At 37.4% G+C, this 18296-nt stretch overlaps 1 protein-coding gene across 1 annotated transcript in view; it reads left to right on the forward strand.

Annotated features, from left to right (window-relative positions):
• Positions 1-18296, forward strand: part of SPAG17 (sperm associated antigen 17) — a gene marked incomplete at its 5' end in the record, with an annotated part of 113297 nt that overhangs the window by 60563 nt on the left and 34438 nt on the right. Inside the window, 9 exons of the mRNA XM_084273881.1 lie at positions 858-971; positions 4398-4606; positions 8738-8858; positions 11410-11780; positions 12652-12778; positions 14232-14491; positions 15090-15234; positions 16319-16473; positions 16992-17168. Of these exons, the coding sequence (XP_084130007.1) occupies positions 858-971; positions 4398-4606; positions 8738-8858; positions 11410-11780; positions 12652-12778; positions 14232-14491; positions 15090-15234; positions 16319-16473; positions 16992-17168 (1679 nt within the window). The remainder of the gene's footprint in view (positions 1-857; positions 972-4397; positions 4607-8737; positions 8859-11409; positions 11781-12651; positions 12779-14231; positions 14492-15089; positions 15235-16318; positions 16474-16991; positions 17169-18296) is intronic.

Here is an 18296-nt window from a genome sequence, read left to right on the forward strand (position 1 = left end):
GTCAAATGACCATAGCATTAATGCCTCTCTAAGACCTTTGCTGTGTAAACAGACCTTTCTGCAGTTCAGAAACTTCTACATCTAGTTGACATGTTGCTAACACTCAGAAAGCATTGAATCATAATCTGTTCTGAACCTGGTTGAGAGAGTTTCCAGGAAGGAAAGCAGTCTGTTACACTGGCTTGTACACCAATATTTGTGTGTACATTTGCCCAAAGCACTATGGAATTGCTTGCACAAAGCACTACTTTCTGAAACAAGTTCTGTATTCTTCCCTAATGCCAAATGTTACTTTCAATCACGTGTGCTAACATCTGGGGCAAGTTGTATTTGGTTGGCATGAGTGAGAGGCTTTCCTCCTGTGTAAACAGGAGTACCTTGCAAGAAGGCAGTAGGGAAGAGAAGAATTGATCCATCTGATACTTGGCAGTGGCCAAATGCTACATTGGTAAGCTTTTAATCCAGTCCAAATGGCAAAACCGCATCCTGCAGGTGGTCAGCAATGAACATTGCCATGACAGACAGTAAGCAGCAGCAGACAAGATCTCAGCAGGTGTGCCTTGTTGATGAAGGAATTGGGACATGACTAGGTGTTAGGTGCCTGCCTTAACCTTAACCTAGCTAATTAGACTGCGATTTCCGCATGAAAAATCACAGCTTTATTACACAAAATGGATTATTATATACAACCCTATAAGTGGAATGCTAAAGTTTCCCTAATCCTATATTAATTTATCTTACAGTCTAGTCATCCACATTGAGGTGCCACTGATCACACCAGTTATTGGTTTGCAGGTCAGGTGGTTCTCTAATCTGTTACTATCTTTAAAATTTGTTCCTTTTTTTTTTTTTTTAAGGACAATTGAAAAATCAAAAGAAAGCTGTGAGCAAGTTTGGATCTTTTTCAGCCACTTTGGAAAATGGAATCCAGCTGTCCCTGAGCTATTATGGACCTACAGGGAAGACAGCAGGTAAAGTAAGCAAATAGAAGAGGATATTTGAGAACTATAGGGGGAATTCAGGGAGGTTTTTTTCTTTTTCCTTTTTTTTTCCCCCCTTTCATATACTTCTTAACCCAATAATTTGTTGCATGCAATTCTGTCTTTCTCAGCAGCTGTTACTACACAGTGGGGAATTTTCAGCAAGGCTTGAGATGAGATTACATTGTCAAGAATATTCTGATTCAAATTTCAAAATGGAGGAAGGTCTCCATGCCTTTTTACTTACTGTGAAAACAGAAGAGTGCAGGGGGGAAAGCTTGCAAGTATTGTTATTAAGTAGCCCAGCAAAATCAGCCAATTAATTGGAGCCAAAGAAAATGTGATTTGCTGAGGAGTCTTCTTGGTTTTCCAAGAAATAATATTTTTGTAAATTTTATATAGGTGATTATGGAACTTCTATTTTATATTAAGAGTTGGACTTCAGGTTACAGTTGTGCAGACATAGTGAGGGATTTCTCTCTGCCTTTCAAATAAATGTATTCACCAACTGGAAGCAATCACTTCACAAAACCACAGTGAAAACAGTGTCTGCTTTTACTAAGAGCTTTTTGTTTCCATTACATTTAAAAGGCCACTGAAACCATCATATGGATAAAAGTGAAACCCTTCTCTGATCAGAAGATAATCCCAGCATTTTTCAGCTCTTAAAATATGAAAGCATTTAATTGAATGCATCTTTGTGTGGACTGTGGTAAACCATTCAACTACACACTCAGTATTATTCTTCAAATTCAACTATATTTTACAAATTAATTACTAAAAAAGGACTTTTTAAACTTGGAAGAAGAGAGCATACACAATGTGAAAACTTGGATTTTGGCATAAGAGAGACATATCTAATTAAACACCTACATGTCATTTCCAGGCTTTTTCACATCCTATTCCATATTGGAATAATGCTTGCCATGTTGAATTTAGTGCAGCACTGTTGACTGGTATTCTTTGATTGTTTGCAGTTTTTTTATAATCACTTATTTATGGATAATTCCCCTTGTGATGTTTGTATCATAAGTGCTCAGAAAAATTCTGACTAGAAATATTCTGGTTGTGCCCATTCTCATATGCTATCCATCCATAATTTTGAATGGTATGCTATATAATCTGCCGTTCCTCTCCACTGCTTGGTTCATTTTGCTGCAGTTTACTCATTTTCTTTGCATTACTGCAATAATGTTCTGAAACCTCTGCATATTGCTTTTCCTTTTTTTTTTTTTTTTTTTGGTTTGTTTTTTGTTTTAACTCTTCCTTAAGATGACAGAAGGCCTTACTCAGGGTGTTTTCCAGATTTATGTATTTTTTAATTTCTTAGTTAATTGTTAGTGTTAATTTAAGCTTTGAGATAATATAGGTTTTCTCTAGCATGACCAAAATCTAACTTCAGACCACTTTAAATCCAGACTTCATTGTGAATCTGGCACTACTTGAGCACCTGTGAGGCTTTTGCCTCTGGGTATTACCGAACCTTTGCACTGGCACTTGCTCTTTTTGCCTTGATGAAATCATGAGAGTAGAATTCCAAGTGTCGGAGTTCTGTATGTGTGTGCAGGAGGAAGGAAACCTTCCTTTATCAGACAATCCTCTGGAATTTCACATCTCTCCAGATTTCTAAAGACATTTTCCCTTAGTCTCAACAATCTACTCTTTTTTCACTGTTACCCTCAGATAATATATTCTCATTTTTTAGGGCAATGCAGGGGTGGGTGAAATTTCCTTAGGGGTCAAGAGCCTATTACAGCTTCTATTCCTAAATTCAGCAGATTTAAAAACATCTGCAAAGTAGTGCCATCTGAAACTGAGCATGCTCCACAGCATGAGTAGCTGTGAAGGATAGAACTCCTCACTATATATAAGAACTTGCTTATACGTAGTTTGCAGTGTTCACATGGTTCACAAGATGGATTACATTTACTAATGATTTTATTGGACAGTTGCCTCAGAATCCTTCATTTCGGCTATCCTACTTCTCCTTGGAGCACCAGCTTTGTCAGAGTTCATTGGTAACCTGTTTCTTCTCACCATCCCCTTGGAGATGGGTAGTATTACTTTTTTATTCTGTAGCCATGCTGTCTAATAAATTTGTACCAGAATGGACCCCATGGAGAATTTTTGAATTTCCTATCATATATAATTAGCTGAGAATTTATCTCTACCGTATCACAAATAAGCCAGAGCTGTTCACCTCTTCTCAGACTTCAAATAAGCTGTAAAAGCTACACAGCATAAATTTCAGTACATGAAAGCAGAGACACCTAAGAAAACATGTGATTCTCGTTCATCAGGTATTCATCTGCAAATGAAAATGGGGATCTCAGAAATCTTTGTGGTGATTGAAATTTCCCTTTCAAGCTAAAGGTCATGGACGTATTCAGACTGTACATTTCCGTCTTGCTGGCACCAAGACAGAAACTGAGAGTGAAGGCTTGAAACATGAGATGGAAGGCTTGTCCTAAAGTCCTAACTAGGACTTTATCACCGCATGATCTAATTAGCTTCTTCTAGACTTAGATTCTTAACTTTTGGTTCCCTTTTGCAGTCTCTGTAAATACAGAATCATCCATAAAGGACAATCTTTCTGTTAGTTGAGAACTTTATTTTTAAGGTGGCCTCTGCATTTTCTTACCTGCAGAGCTAAAACCATCTATGACAAAACCTGTCTGGAAACAGTGGACATAGTAGCACTTAGGCTTACCTTTTATCTTTTCAGCCAAAAATATACTAACACTTCATCTGCATTACAGAAAATATATGATCTCAGACCATTATGTTTTTATTAGCATAATGTATTAGCAGATGCAATTCTTTCCTTTTTTGAATGTGATCTAGCTTGCAGTTTGTCAATGAGCTATTTAACTTTTCTTTACCTGATTTTTCAGTTTTCACATTAAATAACTTTATTCATTGGAAGAAAGAGTAATAAAATGTCATTTTGAAAAGAAAAGCATTTTTTAAAGTCTTCCTATAGACATTCTTGAAATGACTGACTTGTCATTAAACTTCGTACTTTATAGAAGCTACTAAGCAAATCAACTCAACAAAGCATATCAACAGGGATCGTTTCCTAGATACTAAACTCAAAATGTCTCCACCTACCTAAGTATTCTGGAGGTAGAATAGAATTTTTTTTAAATTGTATTTTTGAGAGAAAAGTGATGAACTATGAGAAACAACAGTTTCAAGACGGCTTTTAGGGTGATGAGTAGTCAGTCCATGGAGAGATTTTCTAAATAATTCATATATTCAGTCTCTATCTGAAATAATAAACTCTACTTCCCCTCCCCCCAAAGTTATTATTTCAAGGGTAAAATTTAGCTTACAGATTCTTGTTAAAAAATAAAGTGTGGCCATCTATATTTATGAAACTTAATTGCATTAAAATATTGCTTTTGCTTTCCTTAGATGATGAAAGAGATCCTGTCTTGGAAAGAATTCTGAACATCCCTTCTGTTCATACTCCAACCATAATTTCTCCCGTTACATCAGCTTCAGGAAAAAAAGATAAGTCTATCAAACAAAAATCAGGAAAATCTCTGCCATCTAAAAAAGGAAGCCAGAGCAAAATAGACCCTCCACCACCTGATGACCTGGTAAAGCAAGAAGAAGGAAAGGTGAGAGAATAGATATCATCCAGTGAACACAGAAAACAAATGAACAAAAATTCATATACATGAACATATGTAATAGAAACACTTGTTCTTCTCAGAGGGCTTTGAACTGTGCCTTAACAAATTCCTAACAATTAATGGTGCTTTTAAGGATATGTTTTAGTCTTTCCAGTTGTTTGCAGAAGTACACATTGACAGCTGTCAATAAAGCCAGCCTTCACATGATGTAGAGCAGCATGTTTTCCACGGTACACATATTTCTGTCAATTTTGGCTTTACAGTTACACCTGTTATATTATAAACCTCAATGACTAGAACTGCTCTGGAAATTAATTTTTAATTTAACCAAGTAGGAGAACTTCTCTCTGTTTTCCTAAGCTTGTGTTGGAAGGTCTAAAGAACTGGTAAAATATTTGAGACTGTTTTAGAAAAGCTTTTTCTGGAATTTGGTCTTTCCAGTTGAGCACAAGCCAGGGACCAGCAACTTGAGGCAGTTACTTTTGTCTGTAACTGAAGTGCTTCTGTCACAGGGGACAGCTTTTTGGAAAGGATGGATGAGATTTCAAAAGCAGATTCTGAATTTCCACTGTGGGTTACTTAACAAAATGATACAGGAATTACAGGACCATGTACATCAGAAATACACAGCATTTAATCTTGACCGTCTTCCACAGAGCTGTATGAGAATCTTTTTGGCACTAAAAAGTGTGAGTGGGGGAGGCCATATCAGTTCAAAAGTGGGTGACAGTTACCCTCAGCAAAATGACTAATCTAGATCGTTTTAGGTCATTAACTAACTATTGTCAGAATATTGGATTAGGTAAATATTGGCAGAATATTATACTATGAAAAAATTTTCCAGCAAAAGGGTTACCAAGCATTACCCAGGGAAGTGGTTGACTCTCCATCCCTTGAGGTATTTAAAACATGCATATATGTGTTGCTTAAGAACACGGTTTAGCGGTGGACTTGGGAGTGCTAGGTTAAGGGTTGGACTTCATGTTCTAAGGTCTTTTCCAACCAAAACGACTCTATGATTCTATTGTAGACAACCACAGGAAGTTTGTTTCATCTCAAAGATCAGCCAGAATGGGAGTTACATAAAAAATTCTTGAATAAATATGTGAGAAGATGCTTTCAGGATGGTGGAAGAGAGGTGACAGAGCACTGGCTAGGATGCCCAGGGGGGTTGTGGAGTCTCCTTCTCTGGATATATTCAAGACCTGCCTGGACGCCTACCTGTGTGACCTGTCCTAGGGAGCCTGCTTTGGCAGGGGTGTTGGACCTGATGATCTCTTGAGATCCCTTCCAACCCCTATGATTCCGTGATTCTGTGACGCAGGAGTTTTCTGTTTGAGGTTATTTAATATTTCTTTTATTTGACACTATTTTCTTCAACCAGCAGTGTCCCAGAAATGGACACAATTAAAATATAAAACATACTGAGAGAAGGACAGAAATGAACACAAATAGTATTGAGAACCAGTTTAGTTACCACTTTCAGTTTAGGAAAGAACAGTCCTGAAAATTGGCATAATCAGAACACAAAGCAATGAAATCCATAAACAGTTTCATGTAACACTAATGTTCTAAAATACACTGTCTGGTAAAATTCTTTATTGGCAGTTATGATAAAAAAGCTATTCCTTTCAAGTTACAGAAGAGAAGCATTTCTAGATATGTGTTTGTTAAATGTGGCTGTTGTGGTTTTGCATGGCTGGGTTCTGGTGGAGGAGGGGGCTGCAGCGGTGGCTTCTGCAAGAAGCAGCCAGAAGCTCTCTGCAGGCCCCACAGAGCAAACACCAGCCGGCTCAAGGCCAGAGTTGTTGCTGACCTGTTGGGGCACATGCAGAGGAGCACCACAAAAATGATCAAAGAAACGGAGCACCTATCCTGTGAAGACAGGCTGAGAGAGTTGGAGTTTTTCAGCCTAGATAAGAGAAGACTCCAGGGGGACTTTATATTCTTGTATTATAGCGGCTTTCCAATACCTGAAAGATGCCTATAACAAATCTGGGGAAGAACTGTTCACAAGGGCATGTAGCAATAGGACAATGGGGAATGTTTTTAAACTAGAAAAGGGAAGATTTAGGTTGGATATTAGGAAAAAGTTCTTCACTATGAGGGTGGTGGATCACTGGAACAGGTTGCCCAGAGAGGCAGTGGAGGCCCCATCCCTGGAGACATTCAAAGTTAGACTTGATGGGGCCCTGAGCAACCTGATCTAGTGAAGATGTCCCTCCTTACTGCAGGGGGGTTGGACCAGATGACCTTTAAAGGTCCCTTCCAGCCTAAAACATTCAATGGTTCTGTGATATTAGTGCATACAGCACACAACTGTATGTCTGCATATAAATCTGCAAGTATTTTGGAGGACAGGAATAGAATCTGAAGTGAACTTGACCGATTTACATGGAGACAATCTGGAAAATAGGATGCAATTTGGTTAAAAATAAGTGCTAGGTTCTACAATTACAAACAAATAGTGTATGTATATACACAAAATGGGTAACAGTTCTCAGTAACAGTTCTACAGAGAAAGGTCTGAGAGTTTCAGTGGATCACAAGCTATACAGAAGTCAACAATGCCATCTTGCTGTGAGAAGGGCAAAGACCACATTGAGGTGAATAAACAGGAGTGTAGCCTGATAAATATGTAGCTATTTCTATTCAGAGCTGGATGGGCCTCAGTTGAAATACTGGGTCCATTTATGGATACTGCACTGTAAGAAAAATATATGCCACAATAGAGAGTTCTAAGAAAAGCACCAAGAAAGATCAGAGGTCTAAAAAAAACTGGCCAGTGGTAAAAGATTAAAAGACTTGGTTTGGGCCTCTTTGATCAGAGCTGAGAGACAGAATAGCCTTCTGTAAGGTAAAGGGACACCATCATCTCTTATGCCAGACCATATAGTCAAATGAAATAATCAGAAGTAAGCTAATTTTCAACTAGAGATATTCAGGCTAACTGATAGAAAATCTGTCAGTAAGGTTAATCAAGGTAAAGCACTGAAATAACCTGCGAGGAAACCTTCAGTCCTGAAAATATGTAGAATACGTCAACGGTTTTCTCTTAACAATATAGATACACTAGATGATTTTTTTTTTTACCACTAAACCAGGAGTAGATGGCAACTGAGGGTTACTTCTACCCTATTCTGTGACTTCTGTGATTCTACCCCATCTGACTACGATCCTCTTGACTACGATCTTAGGGTAGCCTTAATTACCCAGTAATACTGTGCAAAGTAACCATAAAATGTAGAGCATTCTTTATGTTGGAAAACAGGTAGCAAAACATCTGCCAAATTTCCCCTACTTTTCCCCATATTTCCATTCCCCAAAATAAAAAAATATGGGATAGTACCAGTCCTATTTCTCTTTTGTACCTGTCTCTGCAACCCAAAACTGTTTTTATCTATCGCTGCTGGCATAGTGTAGTTCGTTGTCACATAGGTTGCAGGATGACATCAAAGGGTCCACTGTATTTTTTTCCAAATGTTCCAGGGTCGTCTGACACTTCTTAGGTCATCCTCATCTTTTTCAGTAATCAGAAGAGTTTCCACTACAGACGAGTGCAAACAGGATTGTAAGCTTTGACTGTCAAGCATTCATTCCTTCATGTCCCTTTCTCAACTTGATGCTGCATTTGCAGCAGTCTGGAAGCACTGCTTTACTTGCCTTTGTGCTATTTTAATGATTGTAGGTAAAATAGCTGTTGTACCTTTAAGAATTATTTCAAATGGTTCTGCTTCACATTATACATTTTTGTCATCCTGACACTGTAAACAAGGTTGTGATCTCATCTAAGTGATCCTGCTCTGGCAGGGGGGTTAGACTAGATAATCTTTCCAACCCCTAACATTCTGTGATGCTGTGATTCTGTGAAGGTAGCATGATGACTCAGCAAAATGAATAGTTATGAAGAGTTTTCTTCAAGGGTTGATAAAGAGGAATAAAAAAGATAGCATAATCAAAGAAAATAGTGTTTCCACTTCAGAATCCATAAAATTTAAAAATGTTTAAAATGAGTGGTAGGAGGAACATTTTTTTTTTAATGCTTTGTTACAACTGTCTTTGTAGTCTTTTTTTTTTCTTAATTCTTTTAAAACTAATTCATGTTTCATTTTGTAGGTGGAAATGGAAGAATTGGCTTCCCAAACACAAGTGATATTGGATGCTCTTACTTTCCCAAGTTTGAATGTCTCATGTCCCAGTGGACTAGTATTAACTTTCCTTGGTGAAACTTTCGGAGGTTAGTTTTCAGAGCCACTGAAAAGTAAGGAATTTTTAAAGAAATTAGAAGAAAATTATTTCTGCCTTGATGGGTTTTGATGCAACATTATGAATTTTTAATGCCTCAGATTGCTAAGTCTATCATAATGTCTATTTAATAGTATTTGCAATGTAAATAATGATAACAGGAAGATTGTTATGTTACCTCTATCTCCACTTCCTTTAAAATCCAATGTATTGTTCTTAAGTCCACAAGGTGTTCATGATTTGAAAGATTCACGGAAGAGTGACAAGAATAATGAAAACACTGGAATATCTATCTTCTAGTGAGCCTATGTTACCAGAGAACTCAATGTAATTACCAAAGGAAAGGTCAAAAAAGTGACTGATGCCAGTCTGGAAGAAGCAGAATTTTGGTGATAGCTTCTAAACAGAAGATATTAAAAATTTCAGGGGGGGGGTGAAACTGAAAAATAGTACTTTATAATTGATTTCCGTTAAACTATTGTTTTAATGGTAAGAATTATTAACAAAACTAACCCAGGCTGTGATGGACTCTCTGCTACTGGATATTTTACAAACAGGTATTGTTGCCTTTCTAAAATATATGATCAGTTTCAATCAGGAATTAAGTCAGCTAAGTTCTTTGGTTTATGCCATCCAGTACACACAGAAAAGATGATTATAAATAAGCCTTTCTGCCCTTACTGTTGAATTTCTTTTTGAAGACTGATAGGGTGTAATGATACGTGTAAGTTTCTGTGCCTGAAAGATCCTTCTGCAATGAATCCATTTACCAGTGTTTTTGAAAACCATCATGAGGTTCATATCTGCATACTGTAAACTGTAGTAAATCTTGGAGTTTTGTAGTCATGCCATTAGGTTTTGAAGCAGACAAATGTGAATTTTACTGTTGTCATCTGGTCAATTTTAAAACCAGCCCCTACAGATGTAGTTTCTTATGCACATGCCTTTGCATAACAAATTTGTACATATCAGGCTGCATTTGAGCTATTGAGGATGTGAAAATAGATCAGCACAACTGCAGAGGTGCCCATATGCAGGAATAAACCAGAATTACCATGCACACCAAGTACATGCTAGCAGTAATTCCAAAACTTCATATGCATGAGCTATTGCATAAAAACCAGTAGAATCATTTGTCTTCATGGAAACTGTTGAAACAACACACATCTTAGAAACCAGCCAAGTCAGGAAGTCTACTGTATATGAAGTAAAAAAAATAAGACATTTGTATTAAATAGCATGAATAAATGTGGTATGGTACACAAGGATCCAGCAACAATTTATAATTGAGTCATTGTGGGGGGGGGTTTCTTGTCCGCATAGATGTGAATTGCTAAAGCTTCCCTCATTTTTCTTCTCAGACATCACTTTCATTTTAATATCAAAATCACTGAACAGGTTGGAAAGGACATCAGAAGATCATCTGGTCCAATCCTTTGTGGGAAGGACCGCCTAGATGAGATTATCTAGCACCCTAATTGCATCTTGAAAAACTACAGCAGTGGAGTCTCTACCAGATCCCTGGGGAGGTTGTTCCAGTGAATGATTGTTCTCCCTGTAAAATATTTTTCTTATATTGAAATGAAACTTGTACCTGTTGTTCCTTGTGTTCTCCATGTGGCTCCTTGTCCTCTCTGTAGCTGCCCTTTAAGTACCAGAATACTGTTATGAGGTTCCCCCATCCAGGGAGAAGAGCCGTAACTCCTTCAGTCTTTCCCCATAGACAGATTCTCTCATCATCTCAGTGGCCCTTCTTTGGACCCTCTCCAGTCTGTCCACATCATTCTTGAATTGTGGGCACAAGATCTGAATATAATACTCCAAGTGCAGCTTGAGAATTACTGAGTAGAGTGGGATGATCACATCTCTGTCTCTTCTAGTTTTGCATGCAGCCTAGTTTGGATGCAGCCAGCTTGGCACATTTTGCCAGTTCAGGGTAAATGTGCTCTGATCAATCTAGAATGAAGAGAATGTAGAGGGTTTTCAAGCATACATGGTTTGGCAAGGAGCATAAGTTGAAATGCTGAATTGTTGAGGTGAAATGAGCAATTACAGACACATGTAGTCTCTTGACACAGCTACCATTATTTTATTCATTAGCACACAGCACACTGCTATAATTTAATATAAAACCCTTATTTGTTCTAGTAGACAAAATATCTAACTTCAGTTTCTATGCAAACTCAAAATCAGTGAAACTCAGTAATTTTTTCACCTTTATGGACAGTTTGGAAATTTCTCTTACCTAATGTCAGTCTCCCAAAAGTTCAGCATCCATAATAAATCCATCTTCAATTTTTTTTTTTCATTTTGAAAGACAGACACCTCCACAGGAGAATTCAGAGTTTCTGAGTAAATTACTGCTTTTAATTGTTCTCTGGAAAAGAACCTGTCCCTTACTCTGTGGATTACTGAGGAAGTCAAGGAGAGTTAGCCTTACTCACTTAAAGTTGCATAACTTCAGTAGACACCATAGTGCTGGTTATTAAGCACTGTTAGAATGTGTGCTACACAGTGTTAAGTAATTGACAAATTGTTTTCAGATTTGAAAGGTGAAGCCACTACAGCTGAAGATGAAAAAGAGCATGTAAAGAAAAGTGATGCCAAAGCTGATGAAGAGAAGGAAGAGGAAGTTGAGAAACATCAGGCCAAAGTTGATGAGGCAAAGGAGGAGATTATGGAAAGTAGATGGAAGGAGCATGAGGCTACAGAAGAAGAAACAAAGCATGAAGACACTGAAAGAGAACAGGCCAGGCAGCCTGCTCTCGAAATTCTGGTTAGACAGAGTTATCCTCAAAAGGTAAAGGATGCTCATCTATATACATCTGTGGCAAGGCAAGCAGAACAAGAACTGTCAAGAGTCATCACCAGTCAAGGAACTGTCATAAAATGCATGATGGATGGATCTACCCAGGTATGTTTAGTAGAATTCATTGAAAGCAGCCTGCATGTATCATTGTATCATTATCTTTGAACTTGTGCTTCTCAACTGAGATAGAGAAGTGTCCAATTTATAGATGGAGTTAAGTAACCAGTGAGTTACACAGCTCTGTCAAGACTACAATGCTCTTGTCTTTATTCAGAAACAGAATTTAAGGCACATAGGAGCTTTAATGATGAAAATTTTATGCATGTGAAGATTGTAGGCAACTTTAGGATTACAAAATATGGTTTTGAGAACTACATTCCTGGACTTAAACATCTAAAGTGTGGTTTAGAGCATCTGTACTGTATTTGTAAATTAATTCAGGGACGATTGCTCCCTTCCACACAAGGGGACACACATATGAAGAATTTAGTGTGATGGACAATAGATCTCAGAAACCAGCTATAATAACATAAATAACCATGACTTCTTTTTGTTAGCTGACTGGATGGCTAAAAATTAACAGCAATCTGAAACATGGAATACATTAATACAGATCAATATGGTGATATAGATGCATTATCACTGTTACAAAAACCCCAAACAACAAACAAACAAAAAAAAAAACAACATTTGGCAACTTAGTCAAAGAATAGTCAAGAATAATCTTTACTGTTTGCTTTTATAATGTCTATTTGTTAATAAATAGAGTCCCCATTAATTATATGTGAATTGCAGCAATTAGCAGTGCTTTCTTTCTGAGATAGCTTCCTTATTTATTGCATTCATTGAATCTTTTATTTTTTTCACCCCATCACCCACAGTAACCTAGTGACTTGCATTTGCAACACATTCTTTTGAGACATTTTATTGGTGATTGAAGTGATTTTAATCTCTAGTATGTCCTTAATTTCTGTAGATTCTGTTTGCTGATGGCACAGTGAGTAGGAGTCCTGATTCTGGCCCTGTCCTACCACCACCTACAATTCCAGATAACACGCAGCCAGAATTGGTGGAGCCTTTACCTGACACCAGCACTAAGAAAGGTATCATTTCTGGTGTTTTGGACAAAAAGTTAGCAGGTCTGATGATAATTTATAAAGGGTATATTTCTTTAGTCTGAAAATTCTGCTAGTGTGAAAATGCAATTTTATCTGTACTCGGCTGCTTCACCCTGCTAATTTGTTGACTTCATAGCAAATAGTTTCTGTCCTACTCCAGATTTCTTTTTCCTCTAGCAGGTAAAAGGGTATGTAAGAACTACATCGATCATAGTTATTCAATACAAAGTCTTTAAAAGAAATCCTTGTAACTACAGTAGTGCCGGATCCTTCTTTATGTGTTAAGGTTGTTATTCTGTCTCGCAGAGAACTTAGTGTGGTTTTATTTCTCATTATATGTATTCCAAGGCAGCTACGAAGGGTCGTTATCAATTGGTTTTATGGACTTGTGGTCTGTCCCAGTATAACCATTCCTACATTATTTTGTTTGACTGAGGAAAAAGCCCCCCACAAATAGAAGTTTACTTCATACTTCAGAGTGTAGTCCAACATCATTGTTAGTGCTGCTTAGTGCAAAGAATAATTATCATTTGTCATTATATTAACTTATAAATTATTAGAAGTACATGAATAAAAATTGCTGCCAAAGAGAAGAGTCCCTCAAAAACAGCCTTTCAATTCAAGTCCAGTCCTTATTCTGAGGATATTCCTTCAAATTTTCAGTCTCTGTATCTGTGGCCAGTGTTCATCCTTTATTCTATATCCTTTATTTATTGTATCTTTTCCCTCCACCTTTCCTCTCCACTGCATAGTCTTGACAAATTTATAGTGAAGAGTTTCCTCTCTTTTGGGCACATTTTTTTTTTCCCATAGGCTATAAGCCTTTCAGACTCCTCTCTGGACCAAGCAGTTGCCATTTGCATACATTTAGTCTAAATTCCTTTCATGAATATGGGAGACCGGAGTTCTCTATCACACACTTAATAAGATCTCTCTATTACCTTTCATCATTCAATCTCCATCCTTTTTCTTCCAATGCACCATGGGATTGTGTTTGCCCTTTTTGTCACTCTGTTTTTACACTGATAACTTGAAGTCATTCTGTACAGATAATATCTCCAGGTCTTTCTTTTATGCTACTGTTGCAAACTTGTCTGAAGCAGAAATTGGGTTTATTCCTTTTTGCATTACATTTCATTCTAATGGACTGTATCGAATTCCTATTACTTTAATCTTCAAGCTCATGGGACAGCTTTGGATGCTTTTTTTTCTGCATTGATAGTCCCTACAAAGTCAAGTCATAATCAGATGTCATTAGTGTGCTCTTTACTTTTTCTTTGTCATTAATGAATATATTAAATAAAATTAGTTCAAGGGCACAGCTTTGAGTAGCAGCACTTGTAATTTCCTTCCAGGGTAATAAATAGTTCTTTCAATTCTGTCAAAACCAATATTCATAGAAACTCAACACTTCATTCATGTTTGTCTTTTATCTTAGAGAATACGAAGTCCAACACAGAATTTTTTGTTTCTGCAAGAAAAGACAGTAACAGAAACAGTATATCACACCCAACCAAGGATGAGTTGTTGGAAAATACTGTTCAAGATCTAGTTAATTCTGAGCAACCTAAGGAGAACCAAGCAGGGACTTGGATAACAACAACTCCATCAGGGATTCAAGTGGGCACTGAGGGAGGAAAGAGAATGGATCTGAAGCCAATCTTATTCTTTCAGGCAACTGACCCGGCTGATGGAACGGTATTACTATTTTTATGTTATTATAACACTGTCTACTAAGCTAAGAGAGGAGACTGCCATCATGTAAGTTGGATTTGTTCTTTGAACACATCCTACAGGTTATTACACTGTTACTAACAGAAAAGCTTTAGATTCTGAATAAAATGTGATTCCTTCTTCTCTGAAGTAGACTAGCTTTGTCAGAGCTTCAGTACGTAATGGCCTGTGTGTCACTCTCTACAGCTCCCTGAAAGGAGGTTGTAGCCAGGTGGGTGTTGGTGTCTTCTCCCAAGTAACAAGTGATAGGACAAGAGGAAATGACGTCAAGTGGCACCAGGGGAGGTTTAGATTGGATATTAGAAAAAAACTTCTTCACCAAAAGGTTTACCAACAGGTTTCCCAGAGGAGTGATTGAGTCACTATCCCTGTAGGTATGTAAAAGACACGTAGACATGGTGCTTTAGGGTTTAGTGGTGGGCCTGTAAGTGTTAGGTTAGGAGTTGGACTTAATGATCTTAAAGGTCTTTTCCAACCAAAGCAATTATATGATTCTATTACCATTGTTGCCATTACAAGTATCACAGTGCTAATATAAATGAGTTTTCCTTCATTCTTTCAGGTTATGACTGTACGAGATGATAAAGTGATAATTGTTGAGAAACTGGATGGTAGCAGAGTAGTAGATCATGCTGATGGTACTAGGATCACAACTTTTTATCAAAACTGTGAAGAACTTTTTGTACCTGAACATAGCAAGAAAACAGGTAACATCAAAAGGGGAGCACTTATCTCTGCTATACCTTGTGAAGCAGATGATTGTCAAGATATATATTAAAGAATGTTCACACCAGTATATATAACAAATCCATTAGTGCTAGTTTGTCTGCTTGGCCTTTTTCTCTTCAGGATTCAGTGCTAAAATGTGCTTGCTACATTGTAGCAAACAAGCAATGTTCCTCTTTCCACATACACACTTAAGATTGTTCCTTGCTGTTTCTTCACCTACCCTAATACTAGGAAGCATAATATTTTAAGTCTTAACAGAAAAGATGTATAAGGACTAGGGCATCCTTATATTCCCCAGAGAAGCCATGGAGGTATTGAAAATTTGATTAAATATAGCTATGGAAAATTTCACACCTACAGAAATGAAACTTGTATTTGCCTGAAATGAGTGAGGGATAATGGTCAGCTGTGTTTCTTTTGCCTGGCAGTGTATTCTATATGCTTGGTTCAGTTGCTGGACAAGTCCTGTCTTCTGTAATTAACATGAAGTGTATGTTTACTGTGTGGTTGTCTGGACTGTGTTCAAACACAGGTTCTGGTTTTGTAGGAAAAGGTAGTCATTCACTTCACAAGAAATGTTCAGGAACATCTGTGGGATTTTAAAAATCAAAACAGTGACCTTGATCTGAACTGTCTAATCAGTGGGAAGGTAATGGCTACATTAACGTACCAGCTTGAGGATTTTTCCAAGATCTCTTTTTCTTTGTACCCTGGAGCTTTTATTACATACATAAATAATTTCAGTGCTACAAATTGAATGTAGCAAATATCCAGATCATTATGGCTAGTACTGTATATGATAAATTACAGTCTAGTCTGCAGGCCAGCCACAGATTGTTACAGACATTTTTTGCTGATGGATTTCCCTGTATTGAGTGTGCGGTCCAGAGATTTGAGGGTTACATGTTGTTTACATAACATAAAACTGCATGATAAAGGATGCTATGAAGTGTATGAGGCTCTTTAACCGAGGAGATAAAGAGCTAGCTCCATGAGAGCAAAACCAAAAGGCCTTTCCATGGTTCACGTGCTCCTGTCTTTTTTTTCTGTAATGATTCTTAGATGAACCCTCAGAAGCCACTGTAAGGAAGGTGAAATGTATGCAAGTAGAGAATCCGGAGTTTGCTACTGTTATAACAAACTGTGAGGATGGTACCTGTTGTACCATCTTTGGAGATGGAACATCTATTATAGCAAAGCCACCGGGAACATATCAGGTGGGAATTATTTTTAGTTCATGACAGTGAAATTTGTCTTTGTGTTTCAAGTTTCCTGCCATCAGCATCTCTGATCTTGAATATTTTAGCTCCCTTCTCTAGAGCCTTCACAAATCCTGGGATTCCATCTCTCTTATACTCTGCCAGTATTTAAATACTTACTCACAACTATATGATATATTTAAATTATAATCTTAAATTTCCTGAGGTTAAAGAAGATATAGAGACTAACATCAGCCTGCCTCCTGGATCTCATCTTCCTTCTTTGACTCCCATCAGTCCCTGAAAACTGGATCATTTAGTCATAAAGTTCTGAAAGCTGTCCTCGTTGGTGACATGGTCTAGTGTTGGATCTAGTAGGGCTGGATAAATGGTTGGACTTACTGATCTTGAAGGTCTTTTCCAACCAAAACCATTCCATGCTTCTATGAATTCCATCTGTTCTTCATTTTCACAGAACCTCTAAACTGACGATTTCACCTTTCAGGACTGAACCTCTTCCCTTTTTACTGCCATAGGTTTTACCCATCAAGACAGGCTCTCTTTTCATCGATGAAGACTGCTCAGCAGTTTATACCCATGAAGTTTACAACTTCATCAGCAAGAAAGAAGAGAAACAGGCGGGGAGATACATAATGAAACATAATTCCAGCACTATTTGTGAGATGATGGATACTGAAGGAAATCTTTTCAGGGTAAAGTATGAGGAACAAGTTTCTGCATTTTAAGTAATTTTATCTTATGAGTATCACTCAAGTATAAGTATATATTTTATCTTATAAGTATGTCTCAAAGCCAGCTTGTAGCCTTTTAATACTCTTAAAATAGCCTAGCTAGCTATGATGGATTTCCCTTTTTTTTAAATATTTCTTCTTTTTTAGAGACTGAAATAATATCTACAGTTTACCTTACCTGTAAGATAACTTTAATTAGCAAAAACACCCAAAATATATTTTGTTTATAACAAAAAAGCAGCTTTACAGATGAGGATTATAAAAGAAAGAGGATAGTGTCTTCTCAGGTGAATCATAGAAACACTATAATCTGCCTGGTAAGGCAAAAAGATTTGGTCTTTAAAGTCATACTGTTTGTGCTGTGATCCTTCCACACTGAAAAGATAATCTTTAGATAGTTTAGCACTTAGTTTTGAGTTCCAGAAGCATCACCTGTGACCTGCATGCTTTTTTCTAATCAAGAGTCTAATTAAAGATTCTAAATGTTGACATCCTTAGAGTATCCTTTCTATTGTTGCAATTGTAATCATTACCATTTTCCCAGATTTCTGTGAAACAGCACTGAGTTTCCCCAGGACATATATGTTATGATACCTAATTGCAGCCTACCAGTACTTAAAGGGTGAAATACAGGAAAGTGGGAGAGGTACTGTTCATCAGGGACTGTAGTGATAGGACAAGGGGCAATGGCTTTAAGCTGAAAGAGGGTAGTTTAGGTTAGACTTCAGGAAGAAATTCTTTAACATGAGCGTGGTGAGGGACTGGCACAGGTTGCCCAGAGACATTGTGGAAGCCCCATCCCCAGAGAAATTTAAGGCCAGGTTAGATGGGGCTTTGGGAAACCTGGTCTAGTGAGGGTGTCCCTGCCCATGGCCAGTGGGTTGTAACTAGACGATCTTTGAGGTCCCTTCCAACCCAGCCAAAGCATTCTCTGATTCTATTATTCTGTAAGAGTTTTTAACTTAGCTGAAGAAACAGTGCTTATATAAATCAATACTGTGTCAATCTTTCCTTAAAAAACTTTGAACTAATCAACCAGAGGGATAGCAATTTCAAAGATAATGAAAATCCTTCAAAATCAGTGCAGTT

Source organism: Gallinula chloropus (assembly GCF_964237585.1).
Source record: "Gallinula chloropus genome assembly, chromosome: 1".
Lineage (NCBI taxonomy): Eukaryota > Metazoa > Chordata > Aves > Gruiformes > Rallidae > Gallinula > Gallinula chloropus.